Below are 15,774 nucleotides of genomic sequence, written 5' to 3'. Positions count from 1 at the left end.
AGGAAGAAAATTCGTGTGGTATCTCCTATAGGCCAGTACCTGTTTCTTGTCTGTTGGTGATTCTCTTAATTTGAATTCATTGCTTAAAGTAAAAAAAATCCTGAAATCTCGACTGCCTTTGAATTACTCAACTCTTGTTCAGGGAGGCACAGGAAATTTCTCAAATGTTATTGGGCAGCTTATATATACATGTGTGTGTGTATGTATATGTATGTATATATATATGCATGTATGTTTAGGGAATTATTCTCTCCCTCGTAAGGAAGCACTGTTGAAGTTTGCTACGTATACCTGGCAGAAGCTAATGTGTCAGGGAAAGAAGGGAGGAGATGAGACAATAGATGATACGTGGAGGTGGAAAAAATTACTCATCAGTGATTTAACAGCTCAGAATTTCAAACTATAAGACTCTACATGCTAGCTATGGTGCAATTTCATTGAGTTTTAACTTCCAAAGGTTACAGAAAAGACTTTGGGGAAATAGTTTTCCAAGGAAAGGTTGTTAAAAAAATATTTGCAGACAGCTCTTGAGGCTGAAAATACTATGGCATATGTAATACTTTGGCTTCGGAATTCAAAAGAAGAGGTTTCTTGTGCTTAAAGACTGAAATACAAAATGTTTGCATTCAGACTTGGAAAGCTGTGATACAATCATTGCTCTTCCCATAGACAGCACAATTTTCCTGATATGTGTGTTACTCTAGTATTGGGCTAATTATCCTTGGAGAATTTAGGGCTATGCTAAGAGCCTTGTCTGCTGGAAGTTCATGCTTATGAACCTATCAGTAGTGATTTATGTAGTTTTCTTTAAGGGATTTAAGTTTAGCAGTTTTGTTGGGGTTTTTTTTGAGAATGTGTGGTTTGTTTTGGTGGGTTTTTTTCCCTTCTAAAGAAATCATGTAACATAGTTTGCTAGCAGATCATGTTGTATTGGTTATGGCAGTATGTTTTTCTTTTGCAACTAAAGCTATTTCAAAGTAGCACGTGGTCAGAAAAATAGGTGGAAATGCCTACCTTAGGCACAGAATATAGTATGAGGAATGTTAGATCTCGGTTTAAATTCCTACATGTCAGACCTCCTATTCAGGTGATGCTGTCTTTTTCCAAAAGTTTCATTTTAATAATGATGGGGTTAATTTGTGTAATTCTTGTGTGTAAGGCATTTATTTAAGTGGACAAAATGCTGTATATGATCTCCAAGGTTGTCTCTAACCTTTACAGGGAAGGTAAAAAGCCATTGCATTGCTAGCTGAGTACTTTGCTGGAGTACCTTTACTCACTGAATCCTCTATAGAACTTTACAACCTCAGCTCCCTCTGAGAAATAATATTGCAGTACAGGCGACGCCTGAAAAGTGGCTTTGAGCGTGGGTTCAGTTATTTAACCAGACAGATGCTCTTATTTCTGCAATACTTGAAGTAGTAGTAAGAGCATTTCCTGGGTGAGAATGGATTAACAGGTTTATAAATCACTCCTTACCTTTACAGTAACAGGAGGTTTGTCTAATGTGCTGTCCATATAGGTATTCTCAGTACCACCGTCTATATTCGTTCTTGAGCCCTTTGACGTTTTCAGTCGCTCTCAAACAAAATGAGTCATGGTTAGCCCTGCGTTGGTAAGCATGGGCTGTGATGCTGCAGGCAGGATTAATAGCATGGGTACCACTAACCAGTCAGGCTCATTAGGAGCATGTGTGGTGAGAGTGGGCTGTGTACAGGGACAGAACTTCATTAAAATGTCCAGCTAAGTTAGGCGAGTGAAAGTGTGAGCTCTGTCTACCAGAGAGTTTAAATCAGTGATGAACTGTCTGATCTAGTTAATCATTGGCCACCAGAGTATGTGCCATTCTGTAATAATACTAGAGTTTCATCTAAGAGTAAATATTATTGCATGTTCCAATTATAGATTTTTTTTTTTTAGACAAGTGGCTTACTTAGTCCAGAAAAAAACTGTTAGAGCTACTCAAGTGTAATTTACTGCCTGTATCTGATGTTCAGTGCAACAGCATGACAGTATGTCTGTTTAGTCTGGATTAGAGTACTTGAAGTGAATACATGCAGAAGTGAAATATCAGTATATTTTACTCTATCCAAAGGGGTTGTTGTATTATTACCTATAATGAAGTACTAGTGAATAATCTTGTAAAGAAAAAAAAGTATTTATATTTGTATGCTATTACTGATAGCTTAAATAAATGTCTTTAAACTACACTTCCTCTTTCAAATGAAAACAGATATCTTGCATATTACTTTGGCCAAACAAGGAGACGAGTAGTATTTTCTTCTGAAAAACTCAAAATAAATGTAAAATGTCTGGAAAAACAGCAATTAGGAGGGTAAGAAAATAGTTTCAATGGTTTTTTTTTTGGGAGGGAGGGGAGTTAAATCATAATGTGTTTTAAATTAATATTAAGTTAATGTTTTCTGTTACGGGCTTTCCTTAAAAAAAATACCTATTTATTTGTGTTTAAAAGGAAGCTGCTGCAGTTAATATTAGCAAAACTTAGTTGCAGACTTTATTATTCCAGTCAGAGGTTTATTAGTCAACAGTTGTAATCTTGAGCATTTTAAAGGAACAAAAAGGAAGGAACAAACATGATTCTTTTGTTGTAAAAACAACCTTTTTTTCACCTGATGATGAATTATACTGTTCAGAGAATCTTAGTTCAGGGTTTTGCAGTACTGTTGTCTCTGGGTTGCTGAAATAGATGAGGAAATGAGTCAGGTTAAATATCTTCATTTTATTCATAAATTTGAGCTACCCTCTAATACTACTTCTTTGGCTCTTCAGTATGTCTGTTCTTAATTCACTTGCATGTACACTTTGAGTGTATACGTATACACTTTTGAGTTTGGTGCATTAGAAATTGCATTAAGCAAGGATCTTACTTTTCTAAACAATGGAGAATTCCCTCCCACCCCCCACCCACAATTAGTGGTGATCAGCAGATAAAATGATTTTCAGGCTCATTTGTGTCTCAGAATTTTTGTTGTGGATAAACAAGTGGATTTGTGTACTTATTTTCCCTGTCCCTACTATATGTTCAGTCTACCTATGCGGCTCTTATACAAAGAAAGAAATGAAGAATTGGTCAAAATGTCAGAACACACTATATTTTTAAAAAATACCTAAAACCCTAACAACCTGCAGACCAAGTGTGAAATCCTGTGATGCCTGGATGGAATCTTGGTTTTATCAGGGTAAACTGGAAGCCAGGGAAATGGTTTCATGAAAATAATAATTAGCGTCCAAATCCAGGCAGTTAAATTGTCAAGTATTAAGTAGGAAGGTAAAAAAACAGCTGAATATTTTCATGTTTGTTTCACTTTCTCTTTCTGTGGTGTGTGTTTTTGTTGTTGTTTGTTTGTTTTTACTAAAAAAGAACTACCTTTTCCACAATAAAACATTGTTAGGTTTGCAGTTATTAATATATGAAACTTTTCACTGTTCAAATGCTGAATATATTAACCACTGAATATCACTTATTGCTTTTAGCTTCATCAGTCAGTGAGAATCTAGCTTTTCAGCAAAGGCAAACAAGAACTTTTTTTTCTTCCTTCCCTTCCTCCTCAGATTTGTGGGTCTGTACTTCCGAACTGAATTTGTACAGAGAGAAAATTCTGAATATGGCTTGATTTGCTCTTGATCTTGGCATTGTTTCTAATGAGTATCCCATGGACTCTATCAAGTTCAGAGGGTTCTACTCTAGCACTGAGGAGCAGGACCCTGAGCAGCAGCCTGGTATCAGTGAAAACGTTTCTTTGTCGTTCTCTTTAAAAGAGCAACAGAAAATGAGTGATTATTCTGGACTCGCAAATAACCATAGCCAGATGATTGCTGAAGATTCAGAAATTCAGCAAAAGCCTGAACACTCTCATGGAGTTCTTCAGGAAGATATCGAAATGAGCAGTGGGTCCAGTGGAAATGACTTCAGTGGAAATGACACAAATGAAAACTACTCGAGTGGGCATGATTCTCATGGCCATGAATCTGATGAAAATGGGAAAGATTCAGCAATGCTCATGGAATCTTCAGACTGTCATAAAAGGTAGTAGCTAATATTAAATAAATTTCATTTTTATTTTTGTCACTGAATGCTTTTTCCATTTGAATCTAATTTCTGAAAAATAACTATGGGCTAATGCATATCTTCAGACTGAACCAGAGTGCTCTTTTCTGCTTAGTTAACTTGTGCTCTCATATGATGTAAATTATGCAATATATTATAATTTGTACAGAGGCCTAGTGTTCTGTGAGGCCAGCTTAATTTGCATCTTTCTTCTCATCATCGTGTGTTTAATTTGCCTTATTTATATATTTTATTGTAAACCCATGTCTATAATTGTATATCAAAAAATGTCAGTCTGTTTTTATGTGTAAGGATGCAACTGTGCTATTTTCATCTTTTAAATCACAGCTTAGTGTATAGAGCAAAGCTACAGTAAGAAGAACCTTCTTACACAAGTGTGTAAGAGCTTTTAGTTTCCATTTGTTGTACCAGGCAGAAGCTTTTAAAGTTGTGGGTTTTTTTGTTTTGTTGGTTTTTGTTTTGTTTTTGTGTTTTTGCTAGATAGTCATTAATAGGAAAATATAAAACTAAAATGAACTAAAAGTTGTCTGTTAGGTTTAATAATATTAACCTCTTTCTGTCTTTCCTTATTCTAGTTCAAGCTCAAATGCATTTAGTCTGATGATTGCAAACTCTGAACACAACCAGTCTAGCAGTGGATGCAGGTAAATTAATGTGCATATATTTTCAGTAATTTGCATGTATGTAATGCTAGATGCTGAAAACTAAATAGTGTTGTGTTTTGCTTTTTTCGTTCTGGCTAAACCTGGAGGAGTACACAAGAAATCCTATGTTTGATTGTCTTTCTGTCCCTAATCATTAGTATGTCCTATTAACCACTTGATTGATTTAGAGCTTTTTGTTGCTGTTCATGCAAGTTGTGTGATAACCTTTCAAATCGTCATACTTTGTTTTGATTTGGTAGCTTAACTCTGTAATTTTACTTTGCATATTGCTTCAGCTCTAGTGGCTCGTTTGTGTGTTTTTTTGAAGCTCTGAGATTTCTGTTCTTCGTAATTTAGTCTGAAGCCCTTATCTGGGGACAACCTACTAGTGTTTTAACATCAGAATTCACCCACTGAGTTGGATGTGTTCTGATATCCAGCAGCCATATAATCTGCCACTCCTGTGTTCCATTCACCAGGATTGAAACCTCAAGTCTGTAAGGATAAACGAACATCAGCTGCAGGAATCCCTCTGTATGAACTCTGCTTCTGACCCTACTATACTTGTTGGGGGTTTCTAAGTCAGCTTCTGATCAGGAGATCAAAACCTGATCCTCAGTAGATCAAGGATATCTAGCTATAGCATCCTGATGTTAAAACCCCCATCTACTTGTACTGACCTGAAAGTGTTTCTACCTGATGCAGTTCATAGAGAAGTGGTAAATTAAGATGACCGCTTCGCACCATTTGGTGCTCGATGAACTTATTGTCTGTGTCTGCCTTACAGGCACCTGGAGTTCTTGTTCCATGCTGTATTTTGGAGTGTTGCTTAGTATCAAAGATGGAGTGAACCAAAGGCATTTCTTAATCTTACTTTCCCATTGATTCAGTTTTCACTGCGAGATTTTTGGGGCATTACTTATTACAGGTTTTCTGATAGCTCTTTATTTTAAATTCCATTAATAGCTCTGCTCATAAATAAATAGGAATTGGATGGTACAGTGTGTCCCCCAGTTGTCAGGCACAGTGCTGGGGGTTACAGAGTAGAATCCGATCATCTTTGGGGAATAGGAGACTAAAGAGATCTAGAGAATGATCTTTAAAGAGAACACTAAAATAGGCTGATAAAGCTATAAGATTAGCCTTTCAGAGGTTTTGGATTCAATATTGATACCAACCATCTACTTAGTTTAATATCTGTTGGCACCTTTCCAGTTTGCTGACCACATAAAGCAAAATGGAAAGCTCCTATTTTTATAGAAGTTGCTTATTCTGTCCTCTGCAAGTCAAGTCTTCCCTGTGGTTGGCTGCTCTGCCTAATGCTACTGATATCTGGAAAAACATTTTCAAGTTATATAACTTACTTTCCAAAGAGGCTTGTCTTCTATATTTGCTGCTGCTGCTGCTGTAAGCTAATTTGGAAAGGTTTCTTTTCTTGCAAGAGAGTCTGACTGCTCTCATGACGCATATTCAGAGAGTACAAAATGAGCAGCATGCCCAGTTGTTTCATAATAGTTTCCCTTTCTTTCCTTCTACTGCCAGCATAGAGGGTTCTTCTGTTAACAAGGCCCTGTCTGATTGCATCAGTCCAAACTGTCAAGCCATGTTGTAGATGTGATTTTAATACACAGCATGAACAGAATGTTTCCCAAGGGAGTACTATACTTTTTCGTCTTATCCCTTGCCATTGTTTCTCAGTACAAAATGACCACTGGTTAAGTGAATGCTACGTTTATCGTAGTACATTGTGAGGTGAACAAGAACAATTCTCCAGCACAAGCCAGCTTTGTCACTTTCCAAGTATTTTTGGTGAAATACACCCAACACCTGTCAGATGATTGATCTACCCAAAGAACTTTTCAAACTTCCCAGAAAAATGTTCAGAAATTCTCTTGAAAATTGCCTGGAAGCTGAAGCCACTTTATTGAGCACTTCAGACAGAGCAGTGCAGTTTGCCAAGACTATTGTTTCTACGGTAACTTTTTAGAGACTACCAGCCGTGACAATCGGCTGCTAAGAGAAGGCCATTCTTTTAATGGGAGAGAATTTATTTTCAGGAAGGTTTAAGAAAAGCTCTAGAATTCTCTTGGTTGTTGTAACTGATTTCTATTCCAATGGGAAAGACATGGTGATTTTTCATTTTGACTGCTTCCTACTTACCTGCCACCCATCTTTGTCATCTTCTCCTCCCTTACCTCCTTTCACTTCCTTTTTGATTTTGTCAGCACCTCTCAATAATGGGGAGAGAGATAGGAATTGCAGAGACAGGTGATAATTTCCTGATGTTGGCACTGATAATCTCTGTAGTTTGACCTTCTATGCTGAGACAGCACTTCTGAACATGCACCTGAGAAAAGTGAATGCAATTTCTGTCTCCAGCCTCCTCTGATTCTTTACCCTACATATTTAGTCAAGTTTCCTTATTTAATGTATTGCCATGCTTAACTGGGATACGTTGTTCCAAGGATTTCTCCGTTTGTTTTAACTTGATGCTCTCCCACTGCCATTCCCTTTTCAGGGACCTTTCTTATGAGAACCTGCTCGAACAGGAGGTGAAGACTTGACTGGACCTCCTGCTTCTCTCCTTTGAAGTCCATGAACATTTCTATGAGTTTGAATTTGAAAGGAACTAAGGAAAATACCACTAAAAAGGGAGGAGGGAGACTGGCAAAAAAAAAAAAATCTCTGGTGCTTGGGTATATGTACTGTTGCACATACAGGGTATATTTTACAATAAGACTTCAGATGGTGGTAAATAATTTCATTTTAAATGATTCTAGCTAATTCAAGAATTATTGTAAGTTCTGAATGTTGATACTAAGTACTGGAAAAGTTCATGTGGCTAGTTGTACAAATTTAGGTATGTGGCAAGTTTGAGTGTATTTGGGCTTCTATGAGGATGATGTGTCCCTTCAAGCATTCAAATGACATCTTATTTTTTGTTTTTAATCTTACAGTAGTGAGCAGTCCACTAAAGCCAAAACACAAAAGGAATTGCTGAAAACATTACAAGAGCTGAAAGCTCACCTTCCTCCTGAAAAGAGAATTAAAGGCAAATCTAGTGTCCTAACAACATTGAAATACGCCCTTAAAAGCATTAAACAAGTTAAAGGTAATCAAGTATGATACTACCAAGATAATGCCAACCTGGATGAAATTAAACATTTAAAATAAGAATTTAAATGTGATTGTCTGTGTAAAGCTAAGTTTGTTAAGTTTGAAAACCACTCTAAACAGATGTTTGTATGGTGTTCCCATTTGTTGGCTCTGCTGTGTTCCTTTGGGAGCTAAAGCAGATTTCTAGATGCTTGATATTTTTACTGATATTTGTTGGGTTAGAAAATTAATTTGAAAACAATTTACAATTTTATACTATTTGAACTGTCAAACAGACCGAAAAATATGATCACACAGATGTGGGTATATTAAGATGGGTAAATTTATTTGGGTTACTGATGAGGAAGCTCTACTGAGGAAAAACTAATTCAGAATAGTACCTAGATTTCCTGACTGCCCATTCCATACTTATGGCAAAAAAGATTTTGTCCCTTTACCACTTCCAGGCTGGATGTTTATTGATGAGATTTTCTTAATTCTGAATGTAAGTTGTTTAATGTTCTCATGTAGCCAATGAGGAGTACTACCAACTGTTGATGATTAATGAATCCCAGCCTGCTGGACTCAATGTGTCATCTTACACAGTGGAAGAAGTTGAGACTATAACCTCAGAATACATCATGAAAAATGCGGTGAGTATGGTGACTCAAGTCTACAGTGTGTATTGAAAATGTTTTCTAGAACTGGAATTCTCAGGCATGCCTTCTTTTTACAAGGTAAGAGGCGGTACTGAGCCAAATAACCTAAAGAAGCTTTTGCCTTCCAGGGAATGTTGAGTAGAAACTCTGAGCCATTGCAGACTTTGCCAACAGCACCTTGATCTGAGTTTTTTTCTGCAGTTAGGTGGGAAATAAGGAGTCTAAACTCTGGCCCTGTGAATTGTACCTCATGCTTAGAGATGATGGTGTGACATATCTCAGCATCCATGTGATATAATGCACTGTGAGACATCATTAATTTTAATTTTAGAACACCTTCTAAATATAGAGAGTAACTCTTTCCAGATTTTAGTCAAGGCACATTGTGAAGTGTTTTAGCTTACCTTTATCAGTAAGGGTTACTTGATGTTTCACCAGTTCTTTGTGTTAATGAGGCTGAAAAGTGATGCAAGTGTTGGAATCACTGTGTAGTTTGTCCTCTCTGGTATTTGTCTAGTCTTTGCAACTGGGGTAGGCTTACGGTGTGATCCAGTGATACTGTGTCTTCTCCTCTAGATAAGAACAGCTATGATGTTCAGCATAGTTTTTAGCAGTAAAATGACAGTCTGAATGATTTTTAAAAAATTATTATTATTAATTTTTCACATTCCCAGTGTTTTAGGGATATTTTAAGGAGTTTTCAAAAAAAATAATTACATATAAACTTCTTAGACTGCCTTCCACTGAAATCAATAAAATAATGGCCTGATGGGAGATGTTCCCTAGTTTGAAGTAGGTGGGGTTTTTTCTATCTGTGAATAGTAAAGGTTGCCCAAAAGGTTAAATAAATAGGAAGTCTAAAGTACAACTGAGAACTTCAGCCAAATATCATAAACATTGTTAAATTCATCTGAAGCATCTGGGTTTGTGAAACTGGTGTTCTGACGACAGCTCTTAAGTTTGTATATAGCGTTAACAGATAGAGCACTACATGTTATGACGCAGGAAGCCCCTCTGTGTCAAGAAGAAAACCAATGTGGAATGACACAAGTGGAGTGTGTTTATGGCTGTATGGGACTTTTTTCCACCTGTCATTATTTTACCAGGTGGCTTAGAGCGCTTTTTTTCATTTTGCAGTGGATGGACAAGCTAACATAAACATTCTTTTGAAAAATAGTTGAATTTTGTAAATGTAAAATATGCCTGTAACAAGCACAAGGAAAACGGCAGTTTTATAGCTGGAAGCTCTTTAATTTTTAATTTGTAAATTCCTTCTGCATCATAAAATTCTAGGCAATGATATTTAGAGCTTGTAATCCGGTAAGATGCTAGTGTGTCATTGCGTATTTCAAAATGTGTACTGTCTGTGTCTACTTCATCAACAGATTAACTTTATTGCTCCCTAAACACATGCTGTTTAACACTGCTTCCTTAATTTTTATTTTGAACTTATTAATGATTTATATCTTAAGTGTTTTTATAAGTAGTAGATACTAGATTGAAGAATGTTTTAAACTGTCTAAATAATTTGAGATTTTTGTTTTTAGGATATGTTTGCTGTAGCTGTTTCTTTGATTACTGGGAAAATTTTGTACATCTCTGATCAAGCTGCTTCTATTCTCCGCTGTAAGAGGGGTTATTTTAAAAATGCCAAGTTTGTGGAGTTCTTGGCACCTCAGGATGTCAGTGTGTTCTATACTTCTACTACCCCGTATAGATTACCATCGTGGAATATTTGCAATAGAGCTGGTGAGTAGTCTCAACAGCAGATACTCTTCTGACTTTCAGTCATGCAAATGCAAATACTTGAACTGATTTTTTTTTTTTTTAGTATCCTTTCATCCTTTTCCATCACTTTCTGAGGGTATAGCACAGATGCACTATTTGAACATCTCTGAACAGTACTAGATGTCAGTCACATTTCTACAAGTCAGTAAGGCTTGTCTGTTGGCTAAAAGTCTTCTGAATGTCATGGTTTATTGGTTCTCATGCCCCTTTTGTCCAAATGAATGAAAACAAAGTAGGTATTCATGCTGAATAGTGGATTTGCTTTCCACTCTTCCTAGCAATCAAATGACCACAGTTTTTCTTTAAAATTCACTTTCTTCAGATATAAGGGAGATAACATTCCACCTCCTTCTTTTTAAAATGGTTGATTTTAATAATGGACACCTTGATTACAATGTAGAAAGATGCACTTCAGCTACCATCACTGTGCATTCACCAGGTGTAATCATCTCTCTTTTATTTTAGCCTTAGAAAAACCGCGTTAGGCATGCTAATTTTGAAGGATGACATCTTGAGGCACTTGATACTTGTTTGTGGGAGGATTGTTTTACTAGTGTAGCTAGAGCTGTTAGGAATTGAGCAATAGCTGCCAACTATTTTAACCAAACACTTGAAATTCAAGGTCTGCTCTAAATGGTTGCAATTCCAAGCCATTGTATACTGAGTCAGTGAATCTAAGTCAGAGTATGAACCATATTTAATCTGAAAAAATCATTGGCAATAAATATATACTAAGTAATGCATACATAAAGCAGGTCTGAAGGGACCTTGTGAGGTCTGTAATCAAACCTCTGGCTCAAAACAGGGTCAATAGTGAATTCTGACCGTGTGATCCTAATTATAGATATTATTCTGTTATGCCTGTTTTGGGAAACATTTTCTGTAGTTTAATTATGTTTGTGTATAGCTTCAAATTTCAAATATGCAGTAAGTGGAACTACACGCACTATGCCGTGTCACAGAATATGCCATAGAATATAATATCCAAAAGTGTTGTGCACTGACTGAGACCTTTGAAAGACCAGAGTTTGCCTCTAAAATTAGTCTGTGGTCACTCTGGAAAAGGAAAGAAATAGGCTTAAAAGGTGAGAGGAAGCCTTCATGAAAAATACTATTCTTTTGGAGGGGGGTTCAGTAAGTGGATCTGGTGATCTAACTGTCCTAATGCCATTCTAGGTAAAAGGTCAAACTTTGGGGTCCCAGATAATCAAACAAACATTTTTGGTCAACATTATAAAGTACAGTAGAAAAGCTGATAAGAGTAAACAGCTCAAACTGGAGAACTGTTTAGAGATATTTTTTGGCAAAAGGCTTAATAAGCAAGCAGCTGTGATTCACACACCAGCCTCGGAATCTGAGCGATATCCAGATTTAGTTGCTTATGAAATACAATGTTTAGCAAATACACATGGAGAATTTAGGGAACAAACTTTTTAAATAATTCAGCCTTTATCACTTAAGGAAAAAAAAAATCTTGCTTTGAATATGATCTTGAAATTTTAAACTCGTTATGAAATATGTTTACTATTTCTAGAGTCTTCCACCCAGGATTGCATGGAAGAGAAGTCGTTTTTCTGTCGCATCAGGTAAGACAATATTATAAACCTTAACATTGTATTATGAAACCATGCATTACAAAAGTGTTTGACTTTTCTAAGAACCATATGGTATGTAGGTCTCTTACTTTTCCATAATGTGAACATAAGGTAAAACATGCGCATGTCCTCTAGTTGATTAATTCCTAGAAGCTACACAGAAAACTGCCAAGTGGTTTCAGGAAGCTGCATCTTAGAAGTTGAGCAGTGTTAATATTGACCTTTGCACCATGAAGGAAGCTGATAAGGTATCTCCTACTGCTATGGAAAGTCTCATGTTAATTGAACTGTTCTGTTCAGCACCTGCTACAGAGTCTCTGTCATTCTAGAACACTAATGTCAAATCTTAAGTTTCTCTCAAGTGTCCTATGGAGAAAGATCCATCAGGGTAACTTGTCTCTTTTACAGTTACTAGATGACACTAGTAATTTGGTTTTGATTTTCTTCCTTCTTTTCCTGCCCCCACTCCCTTTGGTTGCTTTTATTTAGGAAATGCTGGCAACTTACTCAATGTTCGTTCTTGTGCAATTTGATTTCTTGCTGCTCATTGTCTCTGGTAGCATTTCTGAGACTAAAAATTGTGGATCCTATTACTTAAGTACTTATTTGCTCCAGAAGTAATTATCATTAAGGTACAAGTAAACTTTAAACATATTGCAGACAATGCACTACTCCAGGCTGTTGGATTGTATGTACTGCAAAGGTACTGCTGGTATTATTGTAGACTCTTTTGTCCAATTAACGTTGGTTCCAGAAGCTTTAGCTTTATGAACCTGCGCTGTTATAGACTTCTTACAACTGAAATATTTGTGTGTGTGTGTCACTGAGTAAATGGCTGTTGTTTTCCTTACTGTGCTTTGGATTTTATTAAGTAAACAACTGTTATTATAGGTAAGAATTTCTGAGTCTTTGTTCTTTTTAAATCAGGGTAAATATTGAGTAAAAGAAGGTCTGTTAACTCAGGGGATATAGCTATTTTCATAAAATAAATTCGTCCCTCTAAAGGGCATAGTGTCACAGATTAAGATTATTGGATCAACAAGATAACCTATCATAGGAGGTGGGGTTTTCTTTTTCTGTCAAATTTCCATTTAAAGCAATTGTGGTTGATCTTATTTCAGGCAGTAGAGAGGACAACATATTCTTTACTGCGGTTGGTATGCAAAGGGTGTTGTCAGAATTAGGTTCTCTTCTACCAAAAGAAAATAATTCAGACAGTTAAATTCTTGGGTGCTATTTTAGGAGCTATCATGCAGTCCTTGTGTCATGAGGAAATTACAATAGATATATTAAAACTTTGTTTAGCATAAAATGAAACTGTCGAAATAATTAACTCTGTTTAATTATTAGTGCGGGAAAGGAGCGTGAAAATGAGATTTGCTATCACCCATTTCGGATGACTCCTTACCTTATCAAAGTGCAAGATCCAGAAATAGCAGAGGACCAGCTTTGCTGTGTGCTGCTTGCGGAAAAAGTACATTCTGGTTATGAAGGTAATCCGTTGAATACACAAAGACTAATTTGGTTTCCTTAAAATAAGAACTATTCTATGTTCTGCTGCAGGAATTTCCATGTGGTGTAGCACAACTGAATTTCAGCCTAGGATAGCCAACTGTATGAGCTACTGTCAGTGTTCTCAAGTTTTATTACAGCGAAAGATGTTTCTGTTCTCTGCCCTTGCTGAGAGGCTGCGAGCTAGCAAGCTGCTTTCCTATATGCTCTTAGACTTTTAGACTTTACTCAGTATTTAATAGAAGCATGTAGCTTGAAGTATTTTACATATGCAAAAAACCACAGTTGTTAATCTGCTTTTCTTTTTCTCTCAGCACCCAGAATTCCTCCCGACAAAAGAATTTTTACGACTACGCACACACCAACCTGTTTGTTCCAGGATGTAGATGAAAGGTAACTTACAAAAAAAATTCTTTTTCAATTTATTGAGAAGCAAGCTATCCAGTATCTTTACAGGTATTTTTAGGATTTAATTAAGATGTCTGTGTAGAGTTAAAAAATTATGTGACTACCGAAGAGCGTTTAACCCAAGAAAAGTACATTCCCCCAATTTTCACTAAGCATGAAAACACATTTTACTGTGGTATTTAAGTGGAAGACAATTTGCCTACTAATAACTTGTTTGTCCATTTTTCTTTCATCTGGGGCAAATCTGGACATAAATTCAAGGAATGAAACCCAAGGTCAGGAAAATTCCTGTGCCAACCATTGTCACCTGTACGAGGATTTTAGTTTTATTTTAAGTTTATCCAATTAATAATAATGTGTGCTGTCACTTTCTGCTGGCTCAGATATAACAATATAACAAGAGATGTGTCTTTTAAACAATGTTAGATGTTAACTAGGAACACAGATTTTTTTTTTTTTTAAACTACGGTCTTCATATTTCTTGCTGTTGTCTGTACACAAAACTGCTCAGATTGTACTGTCTGAAAACTTCACATTGCTTTGGCAATCGTGGAAGCTGATTAGAGTAAGTATTCACATTTCAAAGTAGAACCAGATGCACTGCCTGTGATCTGAAGGCATACACAGAGGCTCAGGAGCTAAGGTGTAAACCCAGCTTTCCTTTAGTATTCTGAGTTGTGTTTGTCTGGGGCCTTTCAAAGGGTGTTTAGGTGATGGAAATGTGAGGGCTATAAAAGAACAGGAGATATCCCTTCAGTTAGGAGCATACTTGGCTGAGGAGGAGACAGTAATTTCAATAAGCTTTTAAGGGCAGGGGTGCACTTTGGAATATCTTGGTGTTTTGAAGACTCGACTGAGAATTCTCTTGATAGAGAATTCACTTGTTCATGAGTTGAAAACACAGGCTTCCTTTTTCCTTTCTTTCTCTTCCTTTCCCTTGTTTTACTTTATATTGTTTTAATTATCGTTTCTGATGGGCTATATGTGGGATTTTATTTTGGTGTGTGTTGTGGTGGTTGGTTTTTTGTTTTTTTTTTTTTTTTTTCCTCATTAGTGAAAACTAAGTTGGCTACAATAGTAGCATCTGACTTCTGAGGTTCTCCTCTCCCCTTGTTTTTAAGCATTCTAAGAATGCTGAAATTGTCTTTGTAGGTCTAGATGGGGGGGATGTCTGCAGACAAAGTAGCAGTCTAATGGATAATTTTGGATTCCTATGGTATCTTTTGGGTGGGAATCTTCATTTTTCTGAAGAAATACGCTGTTCCTGGGAAAATCTTTAACTGCGGCAGAAGAGAGGGGGATCGGGGGAAAGGTGGTTATTGCAAAGTTTGGCTAAGCTGGAGTCAATAAGGTAAAAATTAGTTTGACTTCTGAGACAGTTTATCTGTAGAGAGGTCAGGCACATCAGTATTACTGCAGTGTGCATGTTCTGTATTAAATGAGAATTGGAAAAGGTACCTATTGGAGATTACTGTACAAGGTCACAATGGCTAATCAGTGAAGATAAGCTTGAACTTTAGGGTACAGCTATTTTTGGCTAACTCGTGGAGACATTGTAGATTAGCATGGAAAGTTCTTGCAGGATAGAAGACAGTGTCATGCTGACAAACTGTTTTTCCATGGTATTATTTATACAGTCTCTAAGCAAAAGAACTACTTAGTCCAGTATAGTTCTGTCTTCTTCATGGATTTTCCTCTCTCCCTCATTCCCACACATGCTGCAAGCAAACTCCAACTTTGCAGGGTGGATTTACCTTTTCAGATAGGTTGATGGCACACGGTAAAGCTTCCCATCCTCCATGCACCCCCAATTCAGTTATTTCCAGTGGTCGCTTAACAGGAATGGCAAGATTACTGAATGGAGAATTTTGCCCTTATTCTCGGGCTTGGGTGGAGTGAGTACAGTAAATCCCTTTCTATGGAAGCTTCTTTCCTGTTAGTCTGTTGTTATCATTTATTCTCAAATACCATTTCTGAACACT

The 15,774-nt window shown here is 36.6% G+C and overlaps 1 protein-coding gene across 7 annotated transcripts in view; it reads left to right on the top strand.

Moving 5' to 3' along the window:
• Window positions 1-15,774, top strand: part of PER2 (period circadian regulator 2) — a 53,244-nt gene that overhangs the window by 16,369 nt on the left and 21,101 nt on the right. For 5 of the 7 annotated variants that reach the window (XM_065639715.1, XM_065639716.1, XM_065639717.1 and 2 more), the window contains exons 5-13: window positions 2,234-2,335; window positions 3,574-4,048; window positions 4,666-4,734; window positions 7,692-7,846; window positions 8,362-8,483; window positions 10,037-10,238; window positions 11,812-11,863; window positions 13,223-13,365; window positions 13,699-13,777. In XM_065639715.1, the coding sequence (XP_065495787.1) occupies window positions 3,675-4,048; window positions 4,666-4,734; window positions 7,692-7,846; window positions 8,362-8,483; window positions 10,037-10,238; window positions 11,812-11,863; window positions 13,223-13,365; window positions 13,699-13,777 (1,196 nt within the window). In that variant the 5' untranslated portion in view covers window positions 2,234-2,335; window positions 3,574-3,674. The remainder of the gene's footprint in view (window positions 1-2,233; window positions 2,336-3,573; window positions 4,049-4,665; window positions 4,735-7,691; window positions 7,847-8,361; window positions 8,484-10,036; window positions 10,239-11,811; window positions 11,864-13,222; window positions 13,366-13,698; window positions 13,778-15,774) is intronic. The other 2 variants (XM_065639718.1, XM_065639714.1) reach the window with 2 other exon arrangements.

Source organism: Caloenas nicobarica, chromosome 8 (assembly GCF_036013445.1).
Source record: "Caloenas nicobarica isolate bCalNic1 chromosome 8, bCalNic1.hap1, whole genome shotgun sequence".
Lineage (NCBI taxonomy): Eukaryota > Metazoa > Chordata > Aves > Columbiformes > Columbidae > Caloenas > Caloenas nicobarica.
The sequence above is the reverse complement of the archived record's forward strand: the minus strand, read 5'-3'. Positions and strand labels throughout refer to the sequence as shown.